The sequence below is a fragment of the Sus scrofa genome, chromosome 9 (genome assembly GCF_054392235.1).
Source record: "Sus scrofa isolate SSC_HxYL_T2T_F1_AM1 chromosome 9, Sscrofa_HxYL_maternal_Yorkshire_Landrace_v2.0, whole genome shotgun sequence".
Lineage (NCBI taxonomy): Eukaryota > Metazoa > Chordata > Mammalia > Artiodactyla > Suidae > Sus > Sus scrofa.
The window spans coordinates 107,707,528-107,722,344 of NC_139391.1; the positions used below are offsets into that span (position 1 = coordinate 107,707,528).

Genomic DNA, 14,817 nt, shown 5'->3' on the forward strand with positions numbered 1-14,817 from the left:
CCAAGGGAACACTATACAGCAATTTTTAAAAATTGAACTACTCCCAAATGCAATGCTTCGAATGAATTTCATCTAGTAAATGATTAGCCAAAGAAGTAAGACACAAAGAAAAACATACTCTATGATTTCACTCATAAGATTTTTAATTAGAAGCAAATTTAATAATAGCTATAAGTCAGAATAGTGGTTAATTCTGGTGGGAGAAATGACTAGAAAATGTCTCAAGGGATACCTCTGGGTTTATTATATATTTACAAACTATATAAAAATTTATATTTTTAGAAGCATGTATTTGCTAATCCCAAACTCCCAAGAAATCCCTCCACCTCTTCTCCACCTGGGCAAACACAAGTTTGTTCTCTATGTCTGTGAGTCTGTATCTGTTTTGTAGATAATTTTATTTATGGCATATTTTAGTTGCCACATTTAAGTGATACCATATAGTATTGGTCTTTCTCTTTCTGATTTCATTTAGTAGGGTAATTTCTAGGCCCATCCATGTTGCTGCAAATGGTATTATTTCATTTTTATGGCTAAGTAATATTCCATTGTATATATGTACCACATCTTTATCCATCAATCTGTCAATGGACATTTAGATTGTTTCCATGGCTTAGCTATTGTGAATAGCATTGCTATGGACTTTGGGGTGCATGTATCTTTTAGAATTATGCTTTTCTCCATATATATGCCTAGGAATCGCATTACTAGATCATAGAGTAATTCTATTTTTAGTTTTTGAAGTAACTGCCATATGGTTCTCCATAGTGGTTGCACCAATTTACATGCCCATCAACATTTATTGTTTGCAGACTTTTGGATGATAGCCATTCTGATCAGTGTGAAGTCATACTTCACTGTAGTTTTGATTTGCATTTCTCTAATAATTAATGACGTGGAGCATTTTTTCATGTGCCTGTTGACCATCAGTATGTCTTCTTTATAGAAATGTCTTTTTAGGTCTTCTGCCCATTTTTTTATTGGATTGTTTGTTTTTTATGTTGGGTTATATGATCTGTTTATGTATTTCAGAAATTAAGCTCTTGTATCTCTCATCTTTGCATATATTTCTCCCAGTCTACAGGCTATATTTTCATTTTGTTGATGTCTACCTCTGCTGTGTAAAAGCTTGTAAATTTTATTAGGTCCCATTTGTTTATTTTTGTTTTTATCTTTATTGCCCTGGAGGCTGACCTAATAAAACATTTGTATGATTTACATTGATTTATGAGAATGTTTTGCCTATGTTCTTTTCTAGGAGCTTAATAGTGTCATGTCTTATGTTAAAATCTTTAAACCATCTTGAGTTTATTTCTTTGTGTGGTGTGAGCATGTGTATTAGTTTCATTGATTTATATGCAGCTGTCCAGTTTTTCTAGCATCACTTGATGAAGAGACTCTCTTTCCCTGATTTTATATTCTTGCCTCCTTTGTCAAAGGTTAATTGACCATAGGTGTGTGGGTTTATTTCTGGGCTTTCTATTCTGTTCCATTGATCTGTATGTCTGTTTTTGTACTAATGCCACACTGTTTTGATTACTGTAGCTTTGCAACATCATCTGAAGTCTGGGAGGGTTGTGCTTCCAGCTTTCATCTTTTTCCACAAATTGCTTGGCAATTCTGGGTCACTTATGGTTCCATATAAATTTAATGATTATGTGTTCAATTTTTGCAAAAAATAATCTGAGTAATTTTATAGCAATTGCGTAAATCTGTAGATTGCTTTGGGTAGCACACCCATTTTAACAATATTAATTCTTCCAATCCCAGAGCCTAAGGATATCTTTCTATTTTCCAGAATCATCTTCAGTTTCCTTTATCAGTGTTTTATAGTTATCAGCCTATAAGTCTTTCACCCCCTTAGCCAGGTTTATTCCCAAGTATCTTATTCTTTCTGATGCAATTTTTAAAAGGTTTATTTCTTTTTTTAATAATGATTTTTATTTTTTCCATTATAGTTGGTTTACAGTGTAAATGGATTATTTCTTTAGTTTTGTGATATTTCATTGTTAGTCTAAAGAAATGCAGCAGATTTCTGTCTGTTAATCTTGTATCCTGCTACCTTGCTGAATTCTAATATAAGTTTTAGCAGTTTTTATGTGGCACCTTTAGGGTTTTCTATATATATAATATCATAGTATCTGCATATAATGACAATTTTACCTCTTCCCTTCCAATTTGGATGCCTTTTATTTCTAGGAAATATATCTTGATCTGAGTAGAAATACAGTAGGAATGAAGAAGAGATACATTCAAGTGATGTTTAATGGAGATGTTTAATTCTCAAAATGACAAAGAGAACACAGGAAGAGAATTAGGATTGGAAGAATGATGAATTTAGTTCTGAACTTAGTTATAGGCATAGGTAAAACAAATATCTGTACTCTGAGTATTTGCGAAGGTTACTATATATATTTATACTTCAACAAAAAATTTTTTAATAAAAGTTTTCAATGGGACAAGGAAAGTCTGTGAAGGTCCAGACCTCATAGTTAGGCACAATGCAGAGTTGGGAGCAGGTGTCCAGTATTAACCCACATAGTCCACTGATGTGTGTCATGTGACTTAGTTCCCAAGCACCACTTTGACCATTAATCCCAAAGGTAAATTAACACAGTGAAATTCCTGCCTGGGTAAGTCTTATTGTTTAATGTGATCCTAAGGTCAGTGAGTAAATAAATTTTCCATGCAAAATATTTTGTGATGAGAAGATATTCAACAAATATCTGTTAATGACTCAGTCCCAAGTGAAAGGTGCAATCTACAAATGCTGTAAGATTTGACAGGTTGTAGGAAATACCATGACCTGGCTGCTCAGGAAAAGTTTCTCAAAGGACATGAGAACTGAGTCTAAAAGCTTAGGAACAGATGCAAAGTATGGTCCTGCCAAGTGTTTGATCTGATTTTTTCAGCTGGAGTAGCACAGTCTTTCAAAGGCAATGTGATTAGGAGGATTGTGGCCAGCTATGACTTTGTATCATGCTTTGTGAATATGTGCCAGTTTCCTAGACATCTGAATATGGGAGAGTCCCTGCTATAGGGAGTAACATAAACACAAGATCACGATGGCCTAAGTGAATTATTAGATTGCAAACATAGTTTGGGCCCAACTTGCAGAGTGCCATGAATATTGAACACATTCTGTAGACAATATTGGATGAGATTGGATATTCTCCAGTATTGGAGCTTTACATCCACATTTTACAACTCAGTAATCTTGGGCCAATTGTATGACTAGCATTAACCATAATAAATGCTGTAAGCAGCTTACGGTTCTTTCAATGTGATGTCAAGAATCTGGACCTTTGGAAGTGCATTTCTGACTGCTTTCTTTCACAGCTTCTATTTAGACAACTGAATGAGGATCGCTTATATAAAGTAGGTTTAAAAAAATCTTAAAGGAATGTTAAAATAGTTAGAAAATAAAACTACAGATGCCAATAGGAACAATCTCAGGGGTGTTTATTATAGAAATAAAGTTGTTTGAAGACAGTAATTCATGCAATATTTTGCTGGCTAGAGGAAGAGTTGTCATGCAGTAAAATTACTGATGTAATTATTCAAAAGGGTAGGACAGTTCTTTGACACTATAGGGCTGGTAATATCCAATGATTAATAATTATAACTTGTGCATACATGTGTATTGAGAAAAACTTGAAATATTTACTAAATTGTTACACTGAAGATCAATATGCAGGAGTTGTCCTAAGTTCTTTGACTTTATACAGCAAACCTTTCATGCTTCTTTATCTGTGGCTCAAAAATACTTGACTACAATTTTTATTGTTGATATAACTTCTGGTAGAAATAAACTCTAGTTTGGTCTTATATTTTAATTGATAGAATTATTAAAGGTAGCTGTATAAAAGTAGAAAACCTATTGCAAAGTTGAACATATGATAAATTTTAGCAGAATAGAGAATCTTGATCATTTAAAAATATTAAGACTAGAGAAGAGTTTCCATTGTGGCTCAGTAGTAACAAATCTGACTAGTATTCATGAAGATACAGGTTTGATTCCTGGCCCCACTCACTGGGTGAAGGATCCAGCATTGCTGTGAGCTACAATGTAGGTCACAGATGCAACTTGGATCTGATGCTGCTGTGAGCTGTGATGTAGGCCGGCAGCTGCAGCTCTGATTCGACCCCTAGCCTGGGAACTTCCTTATACTGTGGGTGAAGCCCTGAAAAGACAAAACAAACAAACAAACAAAAAAGATTAGAGATATAAACTTGTTTGAAATATGTAAAGATGGATATAGAAATAAATATAAATTTGTGTCGATAAATATAATTATGCACCTATTTCACAGCTAAGAGTACTTTGAAACAATGACACACCAATAGCAATGAGCAGGCCCAGCACTGAGATCCTACTTTTCAAATATGATTCTCCACTAAAAGAGGAACCAGTGATCCTTTGGCAAATGGCTGATCTTAGGATTGGAGCAACAACAATGCAAGATGAGCCCGGAACATATTCTTATGAGAGTAAAAATGTACACAAAGTGTCATGGGATCCTGTCAAAAGGACAAATGAGCCTTTTTGTGAGGACGAGCACTGGCCATACCAGGGACAGCTGAAGCATCTAAATGAGTCATAGCAGTAACTATGATTTTAACTCATTTAATATAACAAAAACTCTGTAAGTTTACCCTGATGGATGGATGGACTGATAGGAAAAAGGAAGAAAAGAGAACATTCTTTCTTATTGAAGGAAGCCAACTAATAAATTAGAAGAAATGGTGGAATTAGAAATTGCCATTTGGCAACCACCATAGTAATAATTAATTTGAACAAGATTCATCAAGAGATATAAAAATAGTAGAAAATTTTAGGAGGAACAGGATACTTAAATAGTCTCAGATTATCTCCCCATAGGCACTTATTAATTTCAATCAGAAAAATAATAACTTTATAGAGGAGATACCTGGAAGTCATCACCTTAACCAAGTGATCAAAGATGAAAGCACAAGTAAAAGGACACGCTGACATCATGTGTTCCTGACATGATGTTTACATGTAAACACAAAATAAAAGCTCAGTAGTAGCTGCAGCAATTGTTTAAAATATTTATACCAACAAAATATTTGGGTGGGGATTTGATTTTGCTTCTTGGTCTTAAGTAAACTCCGATTATGTTCTGATGTTTTTTAGCTTATTTTTATTATGACTATCAATTTTCTCAGATATTTTATTCAGTTATTGTCACATAAAGTTTAGAATTCATATGTCCTCTAAACTATTTTCTCAAGGACAGCTCTCAAACATGACAAGTTGCATATGTAGTCAGTTATTAGTTTTTAAAAAAACAACAAATCTCTCCTAATAGATGAGTATTTCCTAAATGTTCATCTTGCTTTTTAAAAAATTAGGCAATCAGACAAAAATCTAGCAATCATATTCCCTTTTTTGCTTCTCTTCTAATAGGCAACAGCAGATTTCAGGGCTCTACTGTAGTAGCTACATTTAGTTAGGTAACTGGATATTCTTTTTATCATTATATGACAAGATCTCTTTTCTCCATTTTATGTAAGTGAAATATATCCAATAATGAAAGAAACCTCTTTTATTTCATTTACCAACCCACAAAATGTACTTAACTGGTGGAATATATGCAAATATTCCTTATTCTATGAAAGTATCAGAACCAACACTACTGCCTTAGTACAGGATTGTGATAAGCGCAGGTAGGGGCTATTTTATTTTAAAGTTCTTCAAACTGCACCTAATTGCCTACAGGTTGCACAGAGTAAATCATTTTGATAGCAATGTTGGCTTCTGCTGAATTTTTAAGCAGATTCAGGTCCCACTATAGTCAATGTAAAGAGAAACCTACCTCGTGCAAACAAATGAAGGCTGGAGTTGTGGATAAGTCAACAAACCGCTCATCTTGGATGTTAATTGTGGGCGCCACGGCGTAAATGGGGTCTCCTTGAACTTTCTCTTTCTCCTCTTCCTCTTCTTGTTCTGTGTCTGTGGTACTGTCTCCCATTTCTCACAATTCTAAAGTAAAACATTCCATATTCAGCTCTTTAGGGATGGCTTCCCTTAGAAGGTAAAATTAATGGAAAATAATCAAAGCAACTAGAGCAAGCTAGTCAATAAAATTAAAGGTCGGGAAACTTAGCTATAATCACATTCTTATAAATTTGTTGTAAGGATGCTCCCCACTGATACACTCAAATCAATACTTCTAATTTTAAAAAGTAGGCTATTGTTGCATCAATTGGAAAAAAATTATATAAGTAGAATAGGAACTCCATGAGGGCAGAAACCTCATTTTGTTGATGGATTATTTGTACGAGGTTTTCAATTACTATGCATTGACTGGTTTAGTATATATAAACTTCATCCTTGAAACATAACATGAAGTTAATTCAAATTATTTTTGGAAAAATAAAAACCAACACATGGTGGTGCCCCATACTGCTTTAGGCACGCATCTTAGCACTAGGTCACCGGACTGATTGCTCAAAATCCACATTTGCTGCTATGGCCAGAGCTCAGGCCTATGCTTGTGTGCACTGCTGCCTGGCCTGCCTCTGCTGCTCACGTGCATGCTCAGTTGTTCCATCAGACTTCACTTACAAAAGGCAAGCTCAAAAATAAAATGATTAAGGGTTTCAAGATGGTGACCCCAGATTAGGAAACCAAGCATGGGGCCCTTCTGACAGCAGGTCCTTGTATGACTGTATAGGTCACACACCTATGAAGCCAACCCTGTGTACTGTCCATTGATTTGCTCATGCAGTTAAGTGGAACAGGACTGGTTTCTTTCTTTTTTCTTTTTGGGTCTTTTCAGGGCCACACCAATGGCTGATGGAGGTTCCCAGGCTAGGGGTCAAATTGGAGCTATAGCTGCTGGCCTATGCCACAGCCACAGCAATGCAGGATTCGAGCTGTGTCTGCAACCTACACCACAGTTCACCACAACACCAGATCTTTAACCTACCGAGAGAGGCCAGGGATTGAACCTGCATCCTCGTGGATGCTAGTCAGATTTGTTTCTGCTGAGCCATGATGGGAACTCCGGGGAGCAGTTTCTTAAAGGACGCCTGTCTTGGTTGGTAAGGTCTCTGGCTCATTTTGGTGGCACTGGGATGGCCGCCCTTCCAAGAGAGAGATGATACGGGGCCTCCGCTGCATAAGAGAATGCCAGTCTAAATGGTCTTTTGATCTCTGACATGTGCAAATCTGCACTCAACAGAAGAGCATACCTGCATTCATCTCTTGCCAGAGAAGATAACTCCAACTGCTATAATTTTAAGATCTGAATCTTCCATTGAACATATATGTACATGTCTATTTTATCACGTTAACTGCCCCTTGATGATAGAGATCCCCATCCTTTTAATACAGAAAGTATGTTGTGCAGTATGAATCCAGAAGGCACTGTAGGTTCTGCTTCCTCAATTTCTTAGTCCAGTGGCCACAGGCATGTCATTTAATCACTAATTCTCTTTCTTCCTCTCTAACATGGGAGTGACTGTTTTAACTCATTTTTCTGTTTCAACTCATTTTTGTTTCATAAAGAATATATGAGAGATTCTCATACTAAGTGAAGTCAGAAAGAGAAAGGCAAATACCATGTGACATCACTTATATGTGGAATCTAAAATATGGCACAGATGAGCCTGGCTACAGAACAGAAACAGACTCACAGACAGAGAACAGGCTTGTGATTGCCAAGGGGGAGGGAGTGGGGAGGGGGAGGGAGTGGATAAGCAATGAGGTCCCACAGAACAGCACAGGGAACTATATCCAGTCTCTTGGGATAAAACATGGTGGAAGATAATACGAGAAAAAGAATGCGTATACAAACATATAGACACATGGCTGGGTAACTTTGCTGTACAGCAGAAATGGATAGAACATTGTAAATCAACTATAGCACATTTTTTAAAAAAAATTAAAAAAAAGAGTATATGCAGATTAGATGTGATAATGGCTCTGGACTCCCAGCTTCCTCTCTGCTATCCCCAGTTTTCTGCCGCAGCCACACATGGACTTGTCTTCTTCCTCCTGCTACAGAAACACTTCATAAGTTCTGGCATGTGCTACTTATGAGGCACCAATGTCTGGTTCTATTTCTTTATGTGACATTAATAGTCGAGGATATTGTTCGGCCCTCTCCTCCTTTAACACAATGTTTTTAATGCCACAAAGCAGTTTTAAAAGAAAACCTATTGTTATTGAGGCATCACAACACTACATTTGGCAAGTAATCACAGTTTACTGTTTACATCTTCAAGGAGCTGGAAATGGTTTGGTGATACATCTAGAGTTGTTTGTGTTAATAAGCTAAAATGTGTATGTTCAGTCATTCCATGGATGAAAAATATGAATGGCTCTACCAGGAAAATATTTCCTTTTGAACATTAGACCATAAATGTTATTTTAGCATTTTCTTTAAGAAATATTTCAAATATACTGGAGTTCCCATTGCAGCTCACTGGGTTAAGAACCCGACATAGTATCCGTGAGGATGTGGGTTTGATCCCTGGCTTTTCTCAGTGTGTTGAGGATCCAGCATTGCTGCAAGCTATGGCGTAGGTTGCAGATGAGGCTCGGATCTGGTGTTGCTGTGACCAGGGCATGGGCTGGCAGCTTCAGCTCCAATTCAACCTCTAGCCTGGGAACTTTCATGTGCTGCAGGTGTGGTCCTTAAAAAAAAAAAATGCTAATAACTGAAATAGGTGTTGTGAAAGCATGGAGGCAGACACTGGGTTACCAGGCACTGCACATTCCCCGCAGGCACCATCCTCAGGGAAAGTTCTGCTGTGAAGCAGCCCTGATTGGAAGGTTGGATGCTGAGAACCTGAGCCAAGCAGTCCTAGGCTATGCTGTGGAGAGAGGACATGGTTATATGAGGCTTTCTAGAAGGGAGAGGACAGATATTGAGCTTTGACACAAAGGAAAAGGCAGTGAAGGAGATAAGTAAAGCTTGAGTCCCATTCCAGAAGAACACTGAACTCTTTTGTTCACACTTCATCTCAGGGCTAAAACATAGAGCCAAAATAGGAAGCTTCCCAAAGAATAATTAAGCAATAAACATTGCAGGGTATGCCTTGTTTTGTAAGACACACCACTACTTCTTCTTCCCTAAAGCTAAAAAGGTGATCAGCACTTTGTTTTGATCTTGAACTCTTAAGGAAAACATTCCTGTCAGTTTTAAGAAGCGCATGCAACAAACCAAATACCCCATACATAGAGAACATGGAGAATGGGGCAGGATACATAAATGATATCACTCTTTGAAGGTAAAATGACAAGACTTGCTTCAAGAAAGAGGTAGCAGGAAGCCACCACGCTGTCTTTCGATATTACTTGTCACTGAATGAGCAAATGTGTGCTTATTTGAGAGTAGCTGGGTATAATATAAAGTCAAACAAGGGATTTCTCTCCCAGCCCTACATAGAGTGTGGACATTTGCTTTCATAATTTAGCTCTTCTGACTCCCCTGGAAACATGATTACATCCTCTTTTCCCCAGAACCCACTGGTATAAAATATTAGTTATAGGACTGTTTCTATGGTAACTCAGAGGGAACAGCTTGGAGGAGGGGGAGTCTGTGACATCTAATTTTTTGTTTGTCTCCGTTTCCTATATTAAAAGACATGGAAATGTCAACATGAGGTTACAAAAACAGCAGTATATTTAAAGTTGTATGGCAAGTGCCTCTTGGTCCTGTCAGTGTATCTCTGTGATTATATGTATATTTTCCTTTGGAGATAACATTAAAAGCCTACACTGAAGGCTTTTCTTTCTGAGAGGCCTCCGGTCCACAATATAACAGTCTTAGAATATTGGGCAGCTAACCCGATATGCAGCCTGCACTTGATTCCGATCCACTTAATTCAACCACATCATCATCATAAGACACTTTTTCGCATTTATTATGCTATTACTTATGTTTATTGTGCGTTGAATTTATTCATGTCTAGATATTTTATTCTCTGTACAGTTGTATAATACCCATTATTACTACACGAAGACAAGATCAGACTTGAAATATTTTTTTAAAGATATGGATACAGATTTTAGGTCATGTTTTTATTTATTTATTTTCTTTTTAGGACTGCATCTGCAGCATATGGAAGTTCCCCGGCTAAGGAGCCTCAGCTGCCAGCTACACCGCAGCTCACCGCAACCAAGGACCCTTAACCCACTGAGCAAGGCCAGGGGTGGAACTCCTGTCCTCATGGATACTAGTCAGGTTTATAACCCACTGAGACACCATGGGAACTCTTTAGGTCATGTTTTAAAAGGCGGTAGAAAAGCTTTGTCATTCAAAGGCCCAGCAGTTCAGACCGCAACTTCTTTCTGTTCCTGAAAAAAAGAAAGAAAAGGAAAAAAACCCTCTCAAAAAAGAATCCTGCCCAAAACCCCCAACTCTGGCACGGGAAAAATTAAAACCACTGCAATCAGTATGTACGGATAAAATCTGTCTCATAATCAAAGTGTTAAAGTAACAATGTGGCTTGGACCACCTATAATGAAAGACATGCACACACATAAAAGGAATCAAAACTCTTGAGAGGAAGCTCCAAGTGCCTATCTCATCTTTAAAGTAAATGTTTACAGTACTAGGTAGTAAAGTCTTAAATTATGTGCACATGTAACCAATGAGGAACCAGTTTATTGCCCATGATCACAGAGAAACCAAGACTCTCACAAGAGGAGCGCCCTTCTCTAGGATGGAAAGATGCTGAGAGGGCTCTAGCCCTACTCCCAACTCATTTCATTGTTCTTTTGCCTCCTTTTGCATAACTCCCACCCCACGCACATATCCGAGAAAAGTTACTTATTCTTTCTTCAAAGCTACATTTTACCCCCCTCGTTCTTATTACTCATTTCAGAGTGGGTGTAACAGACAGGGTTGTGGTGGGTGAGCATCATCCAAGTGGAAGAACTACCATGGAAACAGACTTGATTTTTGTCTCTAACATATCCTTCTGGCCACCCTCATCAACGTGCAGATGTACCTGCTTGGTGTTCACTCACCTGTGCACCTAATAAGAAAATTCATATGGTCCTTCATGATTTCAGCAAAGCTTTCCTCACATTGTTTCACTTAATCCTTAGAACAACCATGTTCCATAAGAATTATCTCCAGTGCTTGCTTTAGCAGCACACATACTAAAATTGGAACAACACAAAGAAGACTAGCAATGGCCCCGGTGCAAGGATGACACACAAATTCATGAAGTGTTCCATAGTTTTGCATCTGGGGTGGGGCTTAGAGGGAGAAAGAAGGAGTCAAATGTTCTGAGTGCACATGTGCACGCGTGCGCACGCGCACGCACACACACACACAGAGAATTATTACCTCTATTACATAGGCGATGGAATTGAAAATTGGAGAATATAAACGGTGTGCTCAAGCTCACACAGCAATAGATGGCAGTACTTATGCAAACCTGTGTTCACTGGCTCCAAATCCCTTACCCTTTTCCATAATATTCTATACAGGTCATTTGCCATGGCCTTTACAAAGCCCTTTCTTCTAGGAGTCCACTAGTGGAAAACAGGATTAAGAATATAGGCAGGCTATTGGAACACAACTTCTGTCCCTGCAAAGGTATAAGGCTAGGACCCCTTCAGCAAAGCGCAGGCCAGCACAGTGTAAATCAGTTTAAAACAAATTAATTCTAGTAGTGATTATTAGGCAGCCCATGGGCTACTGAACAATGGGCTATAGAATTTGTTGTTATAGTTACGAACCAAAGGAACGCCTTCACATACACAAAGTATGACAAGAAATGCTGAGCTTAGGTCTGTAATAATTTACAGTCATTCTGCAAGTCCAATCAGGCTTCAAAAATTCAGAGTGCCTGAGAGGTCCTCTTGGTTTCCCTAGCAGTTTCTAAATAATTTTATAGCAAGCAGAGACTGAGTTCCAAAGCCAGTGGGAGGTGTGGAATGCCCAAGTGTCTCTGAAGCTGACAGTCTTCCAGAAGGTCCATTAAACAGAGATTCTCCATGTTTGCTTGGAATCTAGAATCCTGACATTACAGGCCATTCCTCATTCTTGCTACAAAAATGTGCATGTTTTTTCAAATTCCATTATCTTTGCTGGAATTTTTTAAAAACGATAACAGAAAGCACATTCATAACATTACGACACTAGTCTATCCTATTTAATTAAGTCATTGCCTTGCAAACCTCCTCTTTCATTTATACCTTTTCTCTTCCCCATACCATAGTCAATAGGAACTGTGGGTCTACACAGGTCTGTTTTCTTAGCAAAGATCTTCATGAAATATGGCCTATCACTGCCTCCCATCTGCAACATCCCAGGATTTTCCCTTCTTCCTTCTCTTTCTCCCCCTCCTCCTGTTATTTCATCTAAGACTGGGATGAGTGGCTTTAACTTTGTCTACCAGGATGACAGCATGCATTAATGGAAACGACTAACTTGGAAATTCCTCAGATTAGGCTTGAATCACATCCCTCCTCTTCCTATGTAAACTTGGGCAAGATGTTCAGCCTCTAAGTTAAGTTTCCTTAACTTCGAGATGATTTAAGAGTTGTTATGAAGATTAAATGGTACAACACATGTGAAGTCTTGACCCAGACCAGCATGGAGTTCTCAGTAAATGGTAGCTTTCTCACCTCACTGCCTGGTTCTTTTACTTTTGTGAATAATATACCTTAAATTATTTTTATAGGGAACAAATAAACAGAGGTTAGCTTGAGGCTGGACAAATTATTTCAGGAATCTATTGTCTAGAAAAAGTGATCTGGGTCCTCTTTAGCATGATTTTGTGCCAAAGCTCTCCTTAGGATTTTGTGTGAGGGTCCTGGTTGACCTCATCTTCAAATCCCACTGTGAGATGGTTAAGTCTAGGATAAGAAAGACTATATAGGATACTGGGTATTGGAGAGGGAGAGAGGGAACAACTAAAATTTTTATAAGTCCTGAAAAGAATACGTATCAACTCTGAGTCAGGGAAGAACCAGCTTTAGACAATAAGTAAAGCAGGCAAATTTCCTTCTCCCTTGTCTAGAAATTTCACGGCCTCGTATGATTGCATGAGTATTTCCTGTTCTCAGGCTTCCTCTGGCCCTAGGCATAGCCCTACTTTTGTCTTCCTCTCCCCTGGCAGGGTCTCTTACTCAATTTCTTTCCTTCCTCTAAAAGCAAAGGTTCTTTATATTACTTATAGGGTTAGACAAATATTTAGCAAGCCAGCTGTCCTTCTTTACATTGGAAGAGGAAATTTAAAATAAAAATAAACAAAAACCCCTCTTTCTTAGATGGGGAACTAGGAGAGGTGGTGAGGAAACAAGTTGCCATGGGCCCCTGAGGCAGCCTGTCCACCCAGGACCAGGCTCAGGAAATGCAACAGTGCAACTTGGACATTCAAGGACCTCAAAGGGAAAATGTTCCTCCTTCTCTACGTGGGATCTGGGAGAAGTAGCAAGGTTCCAGGGCCATCATAAACTCTGCGCTTTCATATGATAAAACAGAGAAAACGAGGCAGAAAAGGCCCAAGAGAGGCCACAGAATGGAGTAGAAGAGGTGTTGAGGATGACTGGAGTGCTGTGCCTCAAGAGCCCTTGGTGTTATGATGAAAAGACATGGCTTCAGAAAGCTTTGTGGACCATACCATTGAGAACCAAATGGGGATGCAGAATTCTCAGATGATGCAGGCATGGAGCCCATATCTTAGACCCAGGCAGATGTTTATCTCAGGAAGAGTCAGTGTGGTCAGACATCCACCATGGACAGACAGCCATTCTGAAGCCATGATGCTATCTTGTAACCCTGAACTTGAGTCTCATGCCCAGGAGAGGAAAAGAGAAACATAATTTTTATTTAAAAAAAATTAGCTTTATTGAGGTATAATTTATGTTCAATAAAACTCACAATTTTAGGAGTACAATTTGATGAGTTTTTACAAACATTGACAGAAGTGTAATCACTGGCAGATTCTCACAGCTCTGAAAAGTTCCTTTGTGCCCTTTATAGTCAGTGCCCCTTCTGTCCCCATTTCCTCCATCCCAGCCACCGCTTTGCTTTTTCTAGAATTTCATTAACTAGAATTATGTATGTTTCTGGCTTCTATCACTTACCATAAGGTTTCTGAGGTTCATCTACATTGCTGTGGATATCAGTATTTCATTTCTTTTATTGCTGAGTGCTATTCCATTACACAAAGATACCACCATTTATTTGCCATTCTCCAGTTGAGAGATATTTAATTTCTTATTTTGGGGCTATAATGAATAAAATTGCTGTGAACATTTGAATATAAGACTTCATAGGAATAAATATTTTCATTTCTCTTGGATAAATACTGTGGAATTGCAGGGTCATATGGTAAATTATGTTTAATTCTATAAGCAACTTAAATTGTCTTCCAAAGTGGCTGTACCATTTTATATTCCAGTCAGCAAGGTATAAGAGTTCCCACTGCTCCACGTCCTTGTTAACATTTGATATTGTCAGTATTTTTAGTTTTAGCCATTTTGATGGGTTTGTAGTGGTATCTAATTTTAATTTTTGTGGTTTTAATTTGCATTTCCATAATGACTTATTTTGTTAGGTATTTTTTTATAAGCTTATTTGCCATTTACATATCTTCTTAGTTTAAGAGTATATTCTTTTTTGTGCTCATCAAAAAATCAGGTTTTCTTATCACTGTTGTAAGAGTACTTTGTGTGTTACAGCTACAAGTCCTTTATCAATATATTTCATATATATTTTCCCTCGATCTCTCTTCATTCTGAAGAGAAAAACTTCTGAATTTTGAGGAAATTCAATTTATCATTTTTTATGGTTTATGCTTTTTGTATCTTAAGAAAAC

General features: G+C 37.8%; 1 protein-coding gene, 1 long non-coding RNA gene and 1 other non-coding gene across 5 annotated transcripts in view; 2 read left to right on the forward strand and 1 right to left on the reverse strand.

Moving 5' to 3' along the window:
* CCDC146 (coiled-coil domain containing 146) overlaps positions 1-14,817 on the reverse strand; it is a 132,505-nt gene that overhangs the window by 107,330 nt on the left and 10,358 nt on the right. For all 3 annotated transcript variants that reach the window (XM_084977404.1, XM_084977403.1, XM_021102558.2), the window contains exon 2: positions 5,841-6,007. In XM_084977404.1, the coding sequence (XP_084833530.1) occupies positions 5,841-5,996 (156 nt within the window). In that variant the 5' untranslated portion in view covers positions 5,997-6,007. The remainder of the gene's footprint in view (positions 1-5,840; positions 6,008-14,817) is intronic.
* Positions 1-14,817, forward strand: part of LOC110262247 (uncharacterized) — a 117,563-nt gene that overhangs the window by 92,595 nt on the left and 10,151 nt on the right. The gene's annotated exons all lie outside the window — the stretch shown is intronic.
* On the forward strand, positions 11,120-11,227 carry LOC146400071 (U6 spliceosomal RNA). Its single transcript, XR_014816994.1, has one exon. It is a non-coding gene; the product is annotated as a U6 spliceosomal RNA (small nuclear RNA).